General features: G+C 41.1%; 1 protein-coding gene across 2 annotated transcripts in view; it reads left to right on the top strand.

Moving 5' to 3' along the window:
* lhfpl7 (LHFPL tetraspan subfamily member 7) overlaps positions 1-17,089 on the top strand; it is a 94,444-nt gene that overhangs the window by 17,974 nt on the left and 59,381 nt on the right. For both annotated transcript variants that reach the window (XR_003833481.1, XM_029448978.1), the window contains exon 2: positions 8,479-8,617. Coding sequence is in view for 1 of the 2 variants with exons in the window: in XM_029448978.1 (XP_029304838.1) it covers positions 8,479-8,617 (139 nt within the window). In the remaining variant the exon portion in view is untranslated. The remainder of the gene's footprint in view (positions 1-8,478; positions 8,618-17,089) is intronic.

Below are 17,089 nucleotides of genomic sequence, written 5' to 3'. Positions count from 1 at the left end.
TGAACCAGCAGATTTGGTTTCATTTTCAGTAGAACCATAATAAATTCATAAAATAACCAAACTTCATGAATCTTTTTTATTATTATTATGTGCTCCAATCACTCTATCACGGAAAAATAAGAGTTTTAGAAATGATTGGAAACTCAAGACTGCCATGACAGACATGTTCTTTACAAGTGTATGTAAACTTTTGACCACAACTGTATATCACACACCTTCTCATTCAATGAGAATGGTACTGTATATACATATATACATTTTTAAAGATAGCTTTTGACACATCCCCTCTACAAGACCAGGGGCCATATTCACAAACAATCTTATCTAGGAATCCTCCTAAATGGCACTTTCCGTTCCTAATAGGGTTGTCACGATATCAAATTTTCAGTACACTAATACCGTGGCCTAAATAATTCATCATAAAGACATCATCGCAATATCTATAGAAAACAAAACAGTCAAATTCATCTTTAACTTTGTTTATTGTGTGTTTTCTCTCTTCTTTTGGAAAATAAATTACACTCAAAATGTGAGTTTAGGGAGGTGGAGAGAGAGTCTGTAACCATAACTGCCACATTATTCACACCATATTATCATATGAGTAATATAAATTAAAAAAATTATCACAGTTAATACTGGTATATCGAAACACCCCGACTTTCTAACTAAGAGAACTACAAAACTTAGACCGGCACAAATGAAATAAAGCTGAATCAAATGAAACTGAATTAGAATAGATATTTGAAATGATTAGAGATGACTTTCTCCACTCATAGTGGGGTATCTGTTTCAGATACACTCACACAGAAACCCACTATGTGTGGTTAGTGAATAAAGTCCACATGTCAGAAGTTGCAGTAAGATCAGGTTCGTGCACCTCTGGTGACTCTGAACCGACTTCCTGCTCTGAACTGATCCAAATCAAACATCCCTGCACACCCCACACAGAACAAGCCTAGGGTGTGTGTTTTCCTGCATTGGTTCATATAACTCTCACTGTGAGTGTGTTTGTGTGTGTGAAAGCGACACTCTGACTGTACGAGAGATTCTGAAGACTCAAACGGCACATTAAAGCATTGCTTTGCAGCAGGGAGCGTCCTGTGTGGGTCCCTGGAAGAAAAGGTCTTTCCTGTGTTACTGTGTTTCTTGGCTCTTAAAGGGCAAAGATTGGAGATATTGACATTGATACTCTGAAGGAGCAAACACAGTAAATATCACAATTCACGGCCCACACTGAATGGAAGCTTGTGTTGTATCGTGAAGACAGCAGCAAAGAAATGTAAAGTATTCCAGACTGTGCACACTTTCTGTGAGTAAAGTAACATGAGGCTAAAACAGCTTTAGTAAATCAGCCCATATGGTTAGATTAATGCAGAAAGTTGGCTTTTTAAGAAAATGTGCTGAAATGCAAAAGTCTGTACCTTGGAGCATAGGCTTTAAATTATTTAAGTATTACACTTTTAAATTATTTATTTTAATGTCATTCCTTTGATAAGAAATCTTCACATCTCCCTCTACATAATGCCATTAAAGATGGCACTTAACCTTATGACCCTGATTAAGAAAGTCACAGTCAGAGTTTTCCTGTCGGACTTAAAGTTTTGTAAAGTTGCAGCAGCGGAAACATAAACTGCAGCTGAACAATTAATCCAAATGTTATCTAAAATAAAGGTGAAATGTTTGTCAAAATATAATTTTAGATTAAATGTTGTGCAGCAGAGATACAAATCTTATTCTACAGATTTAGGAAAACATCTTTATGTACTACAGATTCCCCTCAAAAATCATAAACTTAGAATAATGATGTAAAAATAGTAATTCCCTCTAATATCCCAAACTCTTTTAAATCATATTTTTAAATGGTTCAGCCTTAGTTTGCGAGTTAATAATTCCGCTTATCCGTGGTGTCAGTCAGGTGTTAGTCGGCCTTTGTAACGTTGTGAAGAAATAAAAAGTTTGTGTAAGTAGTGTCTTTCTAGCAATCCACTGCGACAGGATACGGACATCAAAATGTATCTTTCTGTTTGTAAAAACATCTCTCTCTCTGAGATTCTTTTCTGTTCCCGAGGAACAAATTACAGAGGCAGGCTTCAGGCAGAAAATGATATAAGATCGTCTCTAAGAACCATATTTCAAAGAATAACCAGAGCAGCTCGGTGCACTTGTGTTCCATAATGTTTTGTTACTTTATTTGCTGAAGGCGAATCCATATTAACCGACCTGCTCCGTCAGCGAATACATTTTGATTTATTTGGTCCGCTATTTTATTTACACTGTGAAAAAACTAAAAGGAAAACGGACCAAAAGTATACATTTCAGACACGTTGCGCCTAAAATTAATCATCTCAAAAAGTACCTTAAACTTCTCCAGCCTTCGCTCATTAATCAACAAGTGTTCTTTTCTGGGCCTGATAATACAATTAAGTAACATGCTCCGTGTGGGATTTCATAATGTGTCACTACCTTTATACCTCCTACAATCTACAGTAATGGGATTCTCCTCTGAACATATATGTGTTTGTATGCTAACAATGAGTGACTCTGTATGTGCGTTCCGGTGTGTGTGTGTGTGTGTGTGTGTGTGTACGAGAGGGAACAGCGAGCTCCTCCATGTCCTCCTAAGTGCTCCTGAATGTCACATCCTATCTGCAGCCTGTCCCCGAGGCACAAATGGACACTCCATCCACTTGTCAGGTGATTAATCTCCGCTCCCTTCTCTCCCTCATCTCCTCTCCATCTCGTATTCACTCTGTACACACAGCTTCGTCAGCCATTCAGAGGAGCGTCACACGCACATACACACACTTATCCGTACCGCACTCCCTCTCTCAGTCTCCGCCCAGTGAAGATCAATGAGGAAGACAGATGTATTATTCAGCACATTAATTTAGAGGTGGAGGAGGTGCTTTTTTTTTTGTATTAGTGCTCTGGCAGTATTATCAGGATTCCACTGAAAGATGATGAAGTCACAGGACGAGCAAAAGAGGACAATATACAAGGGGAAGTTTACAGAAAGTGGACTGGAGGCAAAATCTCAGCTGATTCCTTGTGGGAGGTGGATGGAGCAGAAACACCTCTGGTGGCTCAGAGATGTTCTGGGAAGCTGCGTTACGGTGCTAATGGGCTTCTAGAGGCAGAACATGTCACGGCTGATGCTTTAGTGCGACCGCTGGGCTCGCAGGCTGCTGAATGCTGATTAGTGATGGGAGGGCTGAGGCAAGCTCACAGAGGATGCATGCCAGTAAATATTAACATTAAACGCTAAAGCACAAACTCACCGGTAGAGCCGTCGAGCAATATGGAAAACTGGTCACGTCTACTTATCGGTGGATCTGCAGCGATCTCGCTCCACCTCTTGTCCTCCATAAAGGCGAGACATTCGATTGTAAAGTAGTGGGATATTTCCGTCAAGGGCCGAGGCCGGGCATTAATTGTGTCCTCTCCCCGACACTTCTGAAGAACAGAACCTCTCCATTTTCCGCAGCCCTGCCCTGAAATATTTAGCCATTCAATCCAGGCATGGAAAGGCAAAGTGCGTTTAATGAGACTTGCCTTGCCATCTCCATCTTGTAACTCCCAATTGAGGAGACAATGAAATTTCATTGGCCCGTACTGTGTAATCCTCGACTTCTTTAATGTAATTGGAAATCAAACAATCCCCTTTAGACTGTCCCTTTATTACTCAAAGCAGCTGGATGGAGGTTTTTTGTATTAGTGCAGTTATTGGTCTCCAGCAGGCTCAGGATGTGGACCATTTATTGTGGGAAACCAATAAAGTTTCTTTATATTGGAGGCAGGTAGCCTTACATGTGTATCGGTGCTTGTAGCCCTGAGTTTTATCAGCATTTGACTATTATTGTGGGATTAATTGGTGCTCGGAGGTCAAATCCACCAAAGATTGTCTACATCGGTTATGGACATGATGCTAAGGTTGTGTTTTTTGGCCTCACATACCGTAACCTCTTACATTTCCCAAGGATGCTGGCATGTCATGCTAGTTTTTCAGGAAGGAGGCTACATTTAGTCGAACCTGGCATGGCCATATTCACAGGGGTCCTTGAGGTTTCATGGGTTCTATGGATACCCAGGAGTCTCCCCTTTACAGACATGCCCACAAAAAACAATGCCGTTTTTTGCATACAGTATCAATGTGGTATTTTCGCCTATTCTAAAAATGGTGTATTTGATTTTGTTTCTGCACACTGGGGTCCCTAAACAACCTTGGAATTGCAAAAATTGTGGATTTAATGATCCCAATTGTATTCATGTGTGTTTATGTTAGTCCCCATTGAAGCCATTTCCTTTGTAGTGAGACCATTTTCTGAAACTTGACCTCGCTGTATAAGATGAGCTGTTGTGAGCTCTGGGATAATCACAACCCCAGAAACTTTACAACCACTAACTATAGACTGAGGGCTTTCAGAGGATGTATGGTTTACAAAGGTATATTGACAATCAGGGTGTTTCTGAGCAGTTTCGCTATCCAATTTCAGAAAAATGCAAATTTTTGAAGAAATCTCTAAATGTCAAAAGTATTTTAATACAAAATCACAGCATGCATTTTTTCTATGGTGTTCCTCAATGTCTTACTATATCAATGTGTTAATATGAAGGGATTAGTGACCATTTTTCAATCCAAAAATTTCTGCAACAACTTTTGAGACAGAATAGAGCATGGGGAGGGCCATCATATACTTCCATCATAATTTTCTATGCCCTTTTACAATCTAAACTTTCATCATTTGAATCGGCACCTTACCAAACCAAAACACAATTTTTATTACAGATTTATGACTAGAAGAAATTGACACGAACCACTGAGCTGCATCTGAAATCTTCTGCTTCCCAGCGTTCAGATGATGTATACCACGTCTATGTAGCATATACGTTTTACCTGCTGTCTATTTGGGATGGAAGATGTTAAATCACAATATCCCAAAACATCCCAAATCAAATTGTCCGACTACAGCAAAGTGAGAGACAAAGAGATTAAAGTCTCATTCTGACTTCTGCCAAATAAAAACTTTGTCCCCCCCCCCACCCCCCGTCTCGTCCCTCCGGCTCCAGCTGCTGCAGTGGCTCGACCAGTTATTAACACACAATTACAATCTATTTAGGAGGCATCACTGAGAGGACCAGTGCTGTTAGTAGCTCATTTTCTACTAAATTAACTTGTGCTCAGAGCCAGCACAGTCGTGGAAAAAGGCTTCCAAAATCTTTCTGCATTGTCAGTAAAAGAGGTAGTGATTATGAGTTAGTCTCATGAGAGCACACGCACACGCAGTGCTGGGAGTTGATTAATTGGGACACCATTGATTGAAATGTTGGTTGTTTTCTGTAAAAATAGCAATGTAGCGCTCTGATAGCCTTTGTTCGTCTCTCGGGCTGTTTTTAAATGGCACAAAGAAAATGTCCTGTGTATAAATCTATTAATGCTTGCACATAATTCAGTGACAGCATACTCAAAATGCAGCTCGATTTACAGCCTACAAATTGAAATATTTAGATTAACAATCATTTACAGCAATGTTATTTTCATTTTCCTCCCAATGAGTCATGCATTTCTATGCATATCATCATTGTCAGACCTAATTTAGCTCACTACAACATCATAACGTGTCTTTTATTGTTTCGTGAGTGAACCTCATATACCTGAACATGGCTGCCCTCCCCCTCCCAGCCTCCACTCCCCTATACGAGACATGATGCACCTTTAATGTGTCCTAGTGAACTGAGAACAGCAGGGTGGGAGGTAGACTGCACACTGAGAGCCCAAAAGGCACGCTAAGATCAAGCAACAGAGAGAAAGGAGACATTCCTCTGCATACATGAATATCATTCCAGTGAGAGAGGAAGAAGAACAAAGAGCACTGAAGTTAATGACTTTTCTGTATCTTCACGTGTGCCGCTGCGTCTCCTCTTCCCTATCGTAGTCGCCAGGTTTAAAAGAAGAAAAACAAGTAGCTGTGGCAGGAGTAACTGAGATAAGAACTCGTATTGGCAACATGTTGTTGTTTTGTTTTACTTGACATGTCCCTGTTATGGTATATTAAAGCATTCATATTAACAATGGATTAGGGCTCAACGCAATGTCTTTTTTTTTTACATTCAAAGTTTCTATTGACTTCTATTGTCTGTCTTCATATCTGATGTTATTTTGTAAATATAATTTATGGTGCTGTCCTCTTAATACAGGTGCGTGCCTACCTTTTGTGTGACAAGCAGGAGAGCAGTAAACACTTTGGAAAATTTGTTTTTTTAAATGCTATATTTGGAAACATTTAGTTAGATAAAAACATGATTATATCAATCTTTTTACTTTTAGACCTTTTTAAAAGGCTCTGGAGTTATTGAAAGTGTTTGATTTCATCATTCTGGCTGCACAAGACACCTTTTTTCATTCAAAAGAGGACTAAGGACTGTTTGCTACTTGCTCAGCACCTAAAATTGACAAATTAGCATTTAGCTAGTGAACATAGTAGAGCATTCGAGCCTGCAGCTAAAGAGCCAGATATGTCTCTCAACATTTAGTATCTAAATAAGCTGGATCTGGATTATCAAAGTGGGTAGGATTCATCCTCTAGGGATCATCAATACAAGTACTGCTGTGTCCTGGATAATACTTCAGTACTTGATGTCCCAGCTGCATCACAAAGTAAGAAATTGTGACCAGACGCTGTAGCGCTAGACGACGGAGAGATGATCACTGTGCTGAATAATGATGACATTTGAACCATAAATTAAATCAAATTAAACTTCAAATCTTTCTCAAAATGATTTGCAATAAAACCACTTTCCTGAAGGAGTTTGTTCTTATTCTGCACATTACAGTCAAGGTGCCCTTGTGCATGCCACTTTGCTCTCAGCCGTTCCCAAGGAGGTGATCTGTAACCCAGATGCTAATGTGTGTGAAGACGCTGTGCTTATGTCTGCGGGGCGATGCTGGAAAACAACACTGACGTTTAACAGCCCTCGACAAATAAAAGGTCAAAAGTACAATCATCATCATTGCCACCAACATCATGGCACTTAAATATTTCCCTGCCTTTCTGCCAAACACCCAGAACAAGCTAATTAAATCTTCTGTCAGACATGGAAATCACTCTGCTTTCATCCTTCCTCCATTCATGGCAGTCACATCAGGGACATGCATAATGACACGTATTTTAGGGCTGTCATTCCCTTGTGCACGTTAGACATTTCTCTCCAAACGCCCACGTCTGCATGATAATCACTAATGTGGCGCTGTTCTCCGACTGCGTCGTTGTGTTACACTTGTCCAGGACAGGCACGTTTTTAGACATGACGAGGAGGATGTGTGTGGCAGCTTGAAGCTGGAGAGTCAGTTTGTGAGGTTATGCAGATCAATCAGCACCACGAAGACACACAGGTTGTGAGAAACACACCCGCACATACAGGTATCCCCCGGGCTAACGCAGGGCCCTGTTGTTTGGCCATGGAGTGCCGTTTTCCAGCTGAGAGAGACATTAACCTGTTTGTAGGATTGACTGAGCGATTGCACAATGTGCCCCGAACAAAACAGACTTTTGGCTTTGGGGAGCGTTTTCAAATGTAGCAATGACTCATAACTATTTGACGGGAAGGTAAACGTGTACGCGTTTATTTGCAGTGATAGACAGTAACTAAGTACTCAAGTACAATTTTCTGCTACTTTATACTTTTACTTCAGTATAAATATTTGACTTTTTACTCCGCTACATTTATCTGACAGCTTTAGTGATGAACACATTAATGCCTCATTAATTATAATACAATAATAATATATTTAATTTTTTCTTAAATGGGCCATTCTGCAAAATGAGTGCTTTTACTTTTTGTGCTTTAAATACATTTTGATGCTAATACTTTTATACTTTTAGTTAATTATTATTTTGAATGTAGGCCTTTAAAACATTTTTTTATTATTATTTAACACCTTTATTTAACCAGGACCGTCCCATTGAAATCTTTTTCAATGGAGCCCCGGCTATGACAGACAGCAGCACAAATGGAAACACATAGTTAGAGACAAAAAGCTCACAAAATATATATATTATTAATATATTAAAAGGAAACAAAAATCATGCATAGCCAAAAGAGAGCACGCACATTCAAACCCATTGACGTCTTAAGGGATCTAATTATTTCATTTTTGATTTAAAGTGTTCAACGAGATCAGTTCATTTCCAAGTCTTTGTGCAACATATTCCAAACTCCGTATGGACATTTGAGACAGAAAACATTAAGAAGTCATGAGAACGCAAAGAGTGTACCAGCGTACTCGTATTTTCACTCTGTGATGTTTCTGCTTTTACTGAAGTCACAGATCTGAGTTCTCCGTTCACCTCGGCAGAAGAACAATGTCCTCCCTGTTTTGAATACATTCCATGTACGAGTGTCAGTCAGGATGGTGTTGGGTCTACTTTCTGTAAATAAACAGATCTAAAAATGAAATTGTTGTGCGTTTGTGTTCCTCAGACCAGCGCGGTGCTCTGTTCAGGAGGCTGTGCCCTGCTGGCCGTCAGCTCTCTGTTGGCCATCATCACCATCTTCCTGCCCAGCGGAGGATGCGAGAGGAGGATCTGCACCCTGGCTGGATACATGCAGATGGCTTCAGGTCGGTACAGATGTGAATAGACACATAGACAGAGCGGCACACTCATTCTAGATACAGACACAGATAGAGGACATCTTTTAACTTGTCCTGCATCCGTGTACAATTCATAATTTCAGTGTCTTACACTCTCAAGTCCCTCTCCCATCTTTCACCTCTGCAACAAGCTGATAGCGCTGTCTATTACCAGCATTGTAAAGGAGCTGATTTTGTTGCCCATCAGTCAAAAAAGAAAGAAAACGGTACGGAAACAACTCGAGGACAGCTGCTGCTAGGCAACCAGACTCTGCATTAGCACTTTTAGGGGTGAACGAGCAAAAGGGAAGGAACGGATGGATTTAGAGCCTGCTGCAAAAAGACAATTATGCCTCCTTAACACAGGTCATTGGTTCAGGGTTACATGTGACTTATCGGGCTGCCACTTTCACTCAAACAGAGAAGTAGTCTCGTAAACAAAGCGCCTTCTTGTCAGCGCTTGGGCTTTAAAAACCCATAATACGGCACGGCTCATGTCACTGCTCAGTACCGACCTTCACTCTCTTGCTTTGTGCATCGGACCATTTTAATAGCAGTTGGTACAAATGTTTTTTTTTCAGTGTGCTTTAGTTACAGCAACATATCTTCTTGTACGTGTTGCACCGACGCCTAACTGTGAAACCTCTTTCTTCCTCTTTCTTCTCTACATTCCTGCCTTTTTATCTCAAGTTCTTCAAGCGTGTCTGAATTAATAAGTCCGAAGTCATCCACTCTGTTCGTCAGGTCAACTGATCCACAAACCCTTATTTTGTACCCCCTCTCTCATTTGTTTAGCTTCAGCAGCCTCTATCCTTGAGAATATTGAGTAGCTAATTTAAATCCCTGCATGTGACATTTAACTTAGCGTAATTAGTGGCTGAATTAATTGGGCAAGTTAAATCTTTACTGACAAAACTGGGACTTTCACAGGGCATGGGTAATGGTGTGTTTAAAGTGGCGCTTATTGCTTACAGCCAGACTCCAATACTTCTCTGTTGGACTCCAGAATCAGATCAATGTTGCTTCCGGAAGGATGAGAAGCAAGAGCCTGTTGTGAATGTGTGTGTGTGTGTGTGTGTCTCGGTGTGTAATTTCGTTGTGTGCAGTAGAGCTGTGTATCTTTCGTAGCGACAGACTTTTCTAAATAACAATGCGAAGCAAGGAGCCGTGGCCTTTGTTCTGTTTCCAGGTCGACTCTTGTCTCGATAGAAAGAGGTTTCACAGAGAGCCCACAAAGCCTCGAGGAGGGCAGATCACGGGAGTGTTTGTTTTCCCAGCACTGCAAGTGTGTGTGTTTGTGAGTGTGTGTTGAGCGCTCACAAAGAGGTCTGATTAACTACAACAAGTAGATTAAGAACAATGGTTTTCTATGTGGCGTGCACACTATCAGTGTTGTATTAGAAGGTGTGTGTTTTCTAGCAGACTGGGAGAAATGAACTGCTGAAGAGATGCTTGTCAACTTTCCCTTTGCAGAGAGACGCCTGTTTCTTTACAGCATCACTGACAGGCAAAGGAGATGTCAGTGTGTAAAGGTGTGTTACAATACTTATGACAGCTGAAAGGTATTATGAGGACAAAAATAAAAAGAGAAATCCTACAAAGTGAGGATATTTTGCTGAACTTCTTTCATGGTTTGGGATCTGTTGGCGAGGGAAAGGTTCGGTGTTTTGAGTGTTCTTGCTTCATTTACATCGAAGGTGCAAACTAATGAAATATCAGATAGGAAGGGAGGGGCGGGATTACTTGATTGGCAGAGTGCTTGGACTGGAATGTCCCAGTTTTATTGGGCAGCCATTTATTTGCAATTGTAAACTGGGAGGATTTTCAAATACAAATGCAAAGATCTCTGCTCTTTTGTCATTTGTACATTGTGTCATGTGGCTTTTATTATCACGTGAAAAGTGAAAATAGCATCATAATAGGTCAATAGGTCAATGAACTACAACAATGGTTATTTTCACACAAAAAAAGTACAATTAAGGGATAAAAATGATTAAAATGACATTGAAAAATCAAGAATCTATGAATATTCAAACTTTTACAGATGTCTGCTACAAAAGTGAATTCTCTGTGTGTCTGCACTGGAGGTTTCTTGTTTCCTTTATCACTATTTAGCTTTAAGGCTACAACAAGTGGTGGCTGTCATTATCTGCAGACCCCTTACTACCAATATGTGGATATTATTCAGAGTGTGGACTCATAAACACAGGCTGAATCTTTTCCCCCTGAACTGTGGGCATGTGGTCAAACAGCCCACCAGCAACATCTGCTGTTTCACTGCTATTACATAGCAAGAACGTTCTGTAAGAGGCACACCCTGGGAATGTTTCTCTCAGAAGTAGAAGCAAATGAAGCACATGACCTTTCATATCAACAATTCTGTCATGTCTTGCGGCGCACACACAAACACGTGCAGTCACACAGCCGAGGGCTGGTATGAACCAGGAAAAACCTTTTTCGAGGTAAAACTAACCGACTCTTTCTCAGCCCTGTGGTCCTAAATTAGATGTGAACTTGCTAACCCTCCACTGGGTCAGTTCTGCGCTCCATCCAGTGGCTTCAGCTGGCTGCGCTGCCGCCATCAATGTTTTATGCTCAGAGAGCGAGGGAAGTAGAACATTTCTGTGTGCTGAGGCGGGAGCTTTTTTCTCCTGTCATGCATATTTCATCGGCCTGTTCTTCTTAGTGGTCAGGATCCATTGGATTGGACAGCTGTGTGTGTGTGTGTGTGTGTGTGTGTGTGTGTGTGTGTGTGTGTGTGTGTGTGTGTGTGTGTGTGTGTTGTGTGTTGTGTGTGTGTGTGTGGAGAACATGAACAGGCAGACCCATATGATGTCACACTCTTTACAAGAAATGAATACAAGCATTAATTTTAATGCACATTAATGAAACACAACCCTTTTATATTAATTATTTCTACATAGCTAACGTTGTCGCAGCCCAGTTTTGAGTAACGGTGACTTTACCCTTCTGTCTCAGCGATCTCCCTCTCTTATTTCAATGTATTCAGATTCACCCGTTGACAGAAGCAGCTTGAACAGCGCGCTGGGGCTTTGTCGTGGTACGACGCTCAGGCAGATTCTCGCAGTGCAGTTATCTGTTCAGGGCTGAAGACATGTCACACTCGGCTGAGTGTACAAGCACTCGCTGCACACACAGGCTTAATCTCAGCTGTTTTCCTGCAGGGTTATAGCCATATTCCCACACAGAGATAATTTACGTGATGTGTTTACATACAGAATGTGCTGCATTGATTGACTGTTGTTTTCTCTTTTTTGTTGACGTGACTGCAAGAGAGTAGTTTTCCAGTTTTTAAAGAAAAATGTTTTTGTGTGAAAATGGGTCTTTGGGACTTACTTTGGTTGAAGGACTTGAAAGAGATACGCCTGAAGCTGTGTTTCTCTGCTCTTGAAAGAAATATGAACCACAGTGTTTTTCTTACCTGTACAGTGGGGGATGTTTGTGTTGCTTGTGGTATTTCATTCTTACAAGGAGGGATAAGAGGAGAGAAATGGCTCAAACGCCAAACCACAAGTGAAATGTGACTTTACTTTGAGGGCTGAATATAGCAGCACTCTTTGGTGACTGTTTCTCGAAACATTACAAGTATTTAAACCCAAATTGTCCAGAGATGGTAACGAGGGATCCTGTAAATTTAGAAATATTCAATGTGCAGCAGCATCAAAATGTTACCAGAATATCAAGATCCTATTGAAGGACTTTATCTCAAGACGTCACACATGAAGTAAATAGTTTCCCAAGCTGAAAGCACAGCAAGATCATTGAAGACACATATTTTCTTAAGCGGTTTCACCTCATATAGAGGTGAGGTCCGAGAGTCAAAGCTAACTTTATTTTGTAAATGGTTATTTGACCTTTGAATACATCCTTGTTAATTGATTGAAATCATTTAGAGCAGTAGTTCCATACTTTGTTTTGCTTCTGGCGCTTTTTAAACGAAGCAAACTTATCAAATATATTTCTATTAGCACTATTGGAAAAAAGTGACTTTTATCTTTTCTGATTGTTTAGTTTAGTAGTCCAGGGATGCAATGTGTGTCTGATGGTCGGTTGGTTGGTCCACCACTTTGGCTCAGACTAAATATCTCAACAACTATTGGACGGATTGCCCTGAGATGTGGTACATATATTCACAACCCAAATGTTAGCATGCTAAGAATAAAATAAGATGTTGAACAGGGTAAGCATTATACCTGCTTGACATCAACATTTGGCATTGTCAGCATTTATCTTCTAGCACTGCTGTGCCCAAGTACAGCCTCAGAGAGCCGCGAGCATGGTTGGAGACTCTTAAACTGGATTTTTAAATGATTAAATCATAGTTGCACTAAACTTTAAAACTGAAATCTCAAATTTAAGAAAGATACAATTTATACCCCTCTTTAAATGTTTAATGATCCAGTAATAACTTTACACTTGTTAGAGGTTAAAAGTGATAGTTTTCAAGTTTAAGTAAGTTTAGTATTTCTGAAAGAGAAATGTCCCAAAAAACATGATTTTGTACAGTAGAAATATCTCTCCTCCCTTTTTACTATCTTATTCACTATCCTGCGACCCTTTTGCAACCCACCACTGATGCAGAGTATCTGATGTGTAGAGTGTGTGGAGAGGCAAGTTAAATTGCTCACGGGCACTCGGGAAACCAACCTCTTGTTGTATGTCAGTCCAACTAAATGATTCTTCTGATATCTGCAGATATTACTTTGTTTCATCCACAGGACCGTATTTAAATCCAAACCGTGACACTTTGGCAGCTCTTGGCACTGAATGAACACATTTTGCCGTCTCAGTAGAATGAATGAAAATGACTTTGTGGAGGAATATTATCACTCGCTCAGTGGACCAACTTTTGGCTGAATAAAGGTTTCTAATTTACAGCTAAACTCCATCCAACCCCAGCTGCACCCGGTGCTTATTTCCCTTTGAAGCTTCCTCCTGTGCAACCCTCTGAAACTGCGCCTTTTTTATCTGCATCTCCATCAGACAGAGTCCGTACGTGTTTTTTTGGCTGCTTTGGAAGGCAGCGTGTATTTCCTGTGTGTTCCCTCGCGCACATACACACTCTCACATCCAGTTTCATTGCGCTGATGCTGAGGAAGCCCGGGCTTGCTGTGTCAGCGTTCCCTTGGGCAAAGCTGCTATGCAGATGTGCTCCGAAGCATGGTGATGAAAAGAGGAAGTTGCTTTGATCAAAGCACCTGCTGTGTTTTTTCAATGCTGCTGTTGACGCCGGAGCCCATATGCTACCTGTGCCAGCTGTCAATCACCTCTCCGATACAGATGAATACATTTTCCATATCAGGCTGGATGAGAGCGGCAGACTCTATTAGCAGAATGTGTCCCTCCAACAATTAGACTTCACTTAGAGAGTTTTTCTTTCATCACGCATGAGGAAGGCTGATTGGACCATCACTCATGTCCCCACTAGTATTCTAAAGCGTTCCCCTACAGAAAGTAAGAACTCTTCTTAGAGAGCAAAAATCACTGAAGCATTGTTTGAGTATCTCGGCCATCTTTGAAGTCCTTCCAGCCGCCTGCAGGCACGAAATGTAGCCGTTCCTGTCCAGTTCTCCACATTTCTGCGTGATGGGAGCAACTTCAGGTCGAGGGTCCGCTTTGCTAAAAGATGCCTCGCCAGCCGCTGTTTTGGAGTCTTTCATTTCTGGTCAGAAACTTTCTGCTCCAGCTCTCCAGGCTGCTTTCCTCTCATTTAATATGCTGTGTGTCTGAGAGTGTGTGCAGTAAATCCATGCGCCTGTCTCCATCTTCCATCCAATTTTTTCTTTCATCCTTTTCTCTTAACTCCTCTCCTCTCGTAGAGAATATTCCTGATAAGAACGTCTTTATCACAATTGCCCAAAACCTCTTTTTGATTGTTTTCTGTCGATCACTGATATTTCATTCCGTTTCATCATGAGTCGAGGCCGTCCCGAGGCCCCCGCACGCCTCAAAACTACATTTGTTGCAGGGAGAACTTGTTCACCACCAAATCTCACCGATCTACCTAAGAAACAAGAGACTGAGAAGTTGATTTAGCTCGTACACACAAGCGCCTGCTCTGTTTTGTGCCTTTGTTTGTGTGGGCTGTTAATGTGACCCAGTTTAGATGCAGTGCTGACATTGTAACCTGTTCACCTGCAACTCACAGCGCGCTGACAATAGACATTAATCATTGATGTGCGTCTTGTCAGTCAGAGCGTTTGTGTGTGCATGTATGTCTCACTTTTTGTATAAACAGAGATGCATATTGCTCTCGCTGTTGACAGTAATGTGATTGGTCACATCTCACCATCTGCACCCCCACCCCCACACACACACACACACACACACACACACACACACACACACACACACACACACACACACATAAGCAGCAATCTGATTTTCTTTGGGTTTGTGCTTTAGCTTAACAAATCTCATTAATTAAACAGGGCAGGGGCAGATTTACACAGAAATCATTAATATTTACTGGAGAAACACTACACGGCCACTTCAAACCTCACAAAGCGTTTACAAACATGTTTGATTCATTCATGAATATGTTTGGCTTCTGTGTTATAGCATTTCTCATCATTGCAAATGGATAAACTAGGCCTAATGTCTACTTATGAATCAAAAGCCTGTTTATGTGTATGCTAAGCTCAGTCATTGGTCAAATCTGATGTCCACTGTAATTATTAGCACTCGGCTCTGCTCGCTCACTGATACATCGCCCCAAAGAAACCACAGTAATTGGTCCACCAGTCAATTATAGTCGGACTGTAATTAAGACTGAACTTTCATCCTGTCCAATTCATCTACTATTTGTTCATTTACTGCAGAGCTCTATTATACAGTTTGTGTTGAGGCGGCCGTCTGAGATCAACAGTTTTTTAAGTCTATCTTTAATGTTGCCTTTTGAAAGGGCGCCGGTGCTTTGATGTTTTCCTCCTGATCAAATGTGAAGAGGCACGAACACCCGTATGTTTAAGAAATCTCTCCTCGGATATTAATGCTCTTTACAATATTAATCAACCTTTCTTATCTTCTGTATGTATGCTGGGAACCCCTTGATTATCTACACACACACACACACACACACACACACACACACACACACACACACACACACACACACACACACACACACACACACACACACACACACACACACACACACTGAAACGGACCCTGCATGTGGTTACGTCTTCCTGAGTTGCGTCACGGTGGCAAGCAACAAATGACATGTTGACAGAGGAGACGAGGAAGATGAACGTGGCTCATTGAATGGAGAGGTGCGGGAATTGAAGCACTTTATTTAGTTTTTTTAACGTCTTCATATTTGTTCTGGTGGACCGACTCTCACTTCTGTCGGATGGAGAAGAACCGTTGCTGGGTCCAAAAACATGTTCTGCTGTTTCTTATTCCTCTCCTGTCCCCTCTCTCCTCCTGCTGCTCCGTCATCCTGCCATGAAAGCCTGACTGGCAAACACACACATACACTAGTGGCTATGCATATTACATGAGTCCTCCACCTCTGAAGGCCTCTTTTTTCATTTGCAACTTACAGCAGAGATGATGAGGTGGAAGTCAGATCCTGCACTTAAGGGCTGTTTTTCTCACTTAGTTGCATAAAACCAGAAGCTGCTGCTCATGGAAAACCTGTGACTTAAAGCCGCTGCAGTTTAAAACATCAATATGTATACCAGTTGAGACCGGGAAATTAAGGAAATCCATTGTCTATTGATGTGCTGGTGTTTCTCTGTAATGAGACCACGTTTCCCGATTACTTTCTTTTAATCTGGCCTTAAGGGACGCAATAAGTTGATCATGGTAAATTTCCATTATCAGGATACTTGTTAATATCCTCAAAGTGACTTGAAAAAGCTGTTGGGAAATGAAAAACAGAGCCTGATTTAAATACAGGAATGATCATGTAAGAAAAGATTCACACAATGATTCTATTTATTTGTTAAGTTATTAAGATTACCTTATTTAGGATTGTTCGACTGCGTGTCCTATCTGCCAGTGTGGCACTCAGAGTACAGAGACCTTCGCCAAGGCCAGTGGTGTGTTCAGTTACTCCTTGGATGTTCCCATTTGCTGCGTTGGGAAGTCGTTCTTCCGACTGTGGTGTTTTTATGAGCTTCGTAATGTGGAAACAACATGGACGCTACAAAGAAGATGTGTTTTATTGCTCGGAGCTTTCAAACAACACATTACAAGCTGTGTTCGAGTTGTTGTTCTGACTTGAGGGCACAGATATTCCCAGTCGGGAACACATTTCTTCGATTATTCCTACACCCCACGAATGCAGCACAAACCTCGCAACGCTAATGAAAGTGAAACATAATGTGTGATTTGGATCCACTCCAAAAATGTAATGGGTTCTTCCTTGGCCCATGTTAAACCCTTCCACCAAGTTTATCGTGAATCACAATTATTTTGTCCAAAATAAAC

This window comes from Cottoperca gobio, chromosome 14 (genome assembly GCF_900634415.1).
Source record: "Cottoperca gobio chromosome 14, fCotGob3.1, whole genome shotgun sequence".
Lineage (NCBI taxonomy): Eukaryota > Metazoa > Chordata > Actinopteri > Perciformes > Bovichtidae > Cottoperca > Cottoperca gobio.
This window is presented reverse-complemented; position numbering and strand designations above follow the sequence as displayed.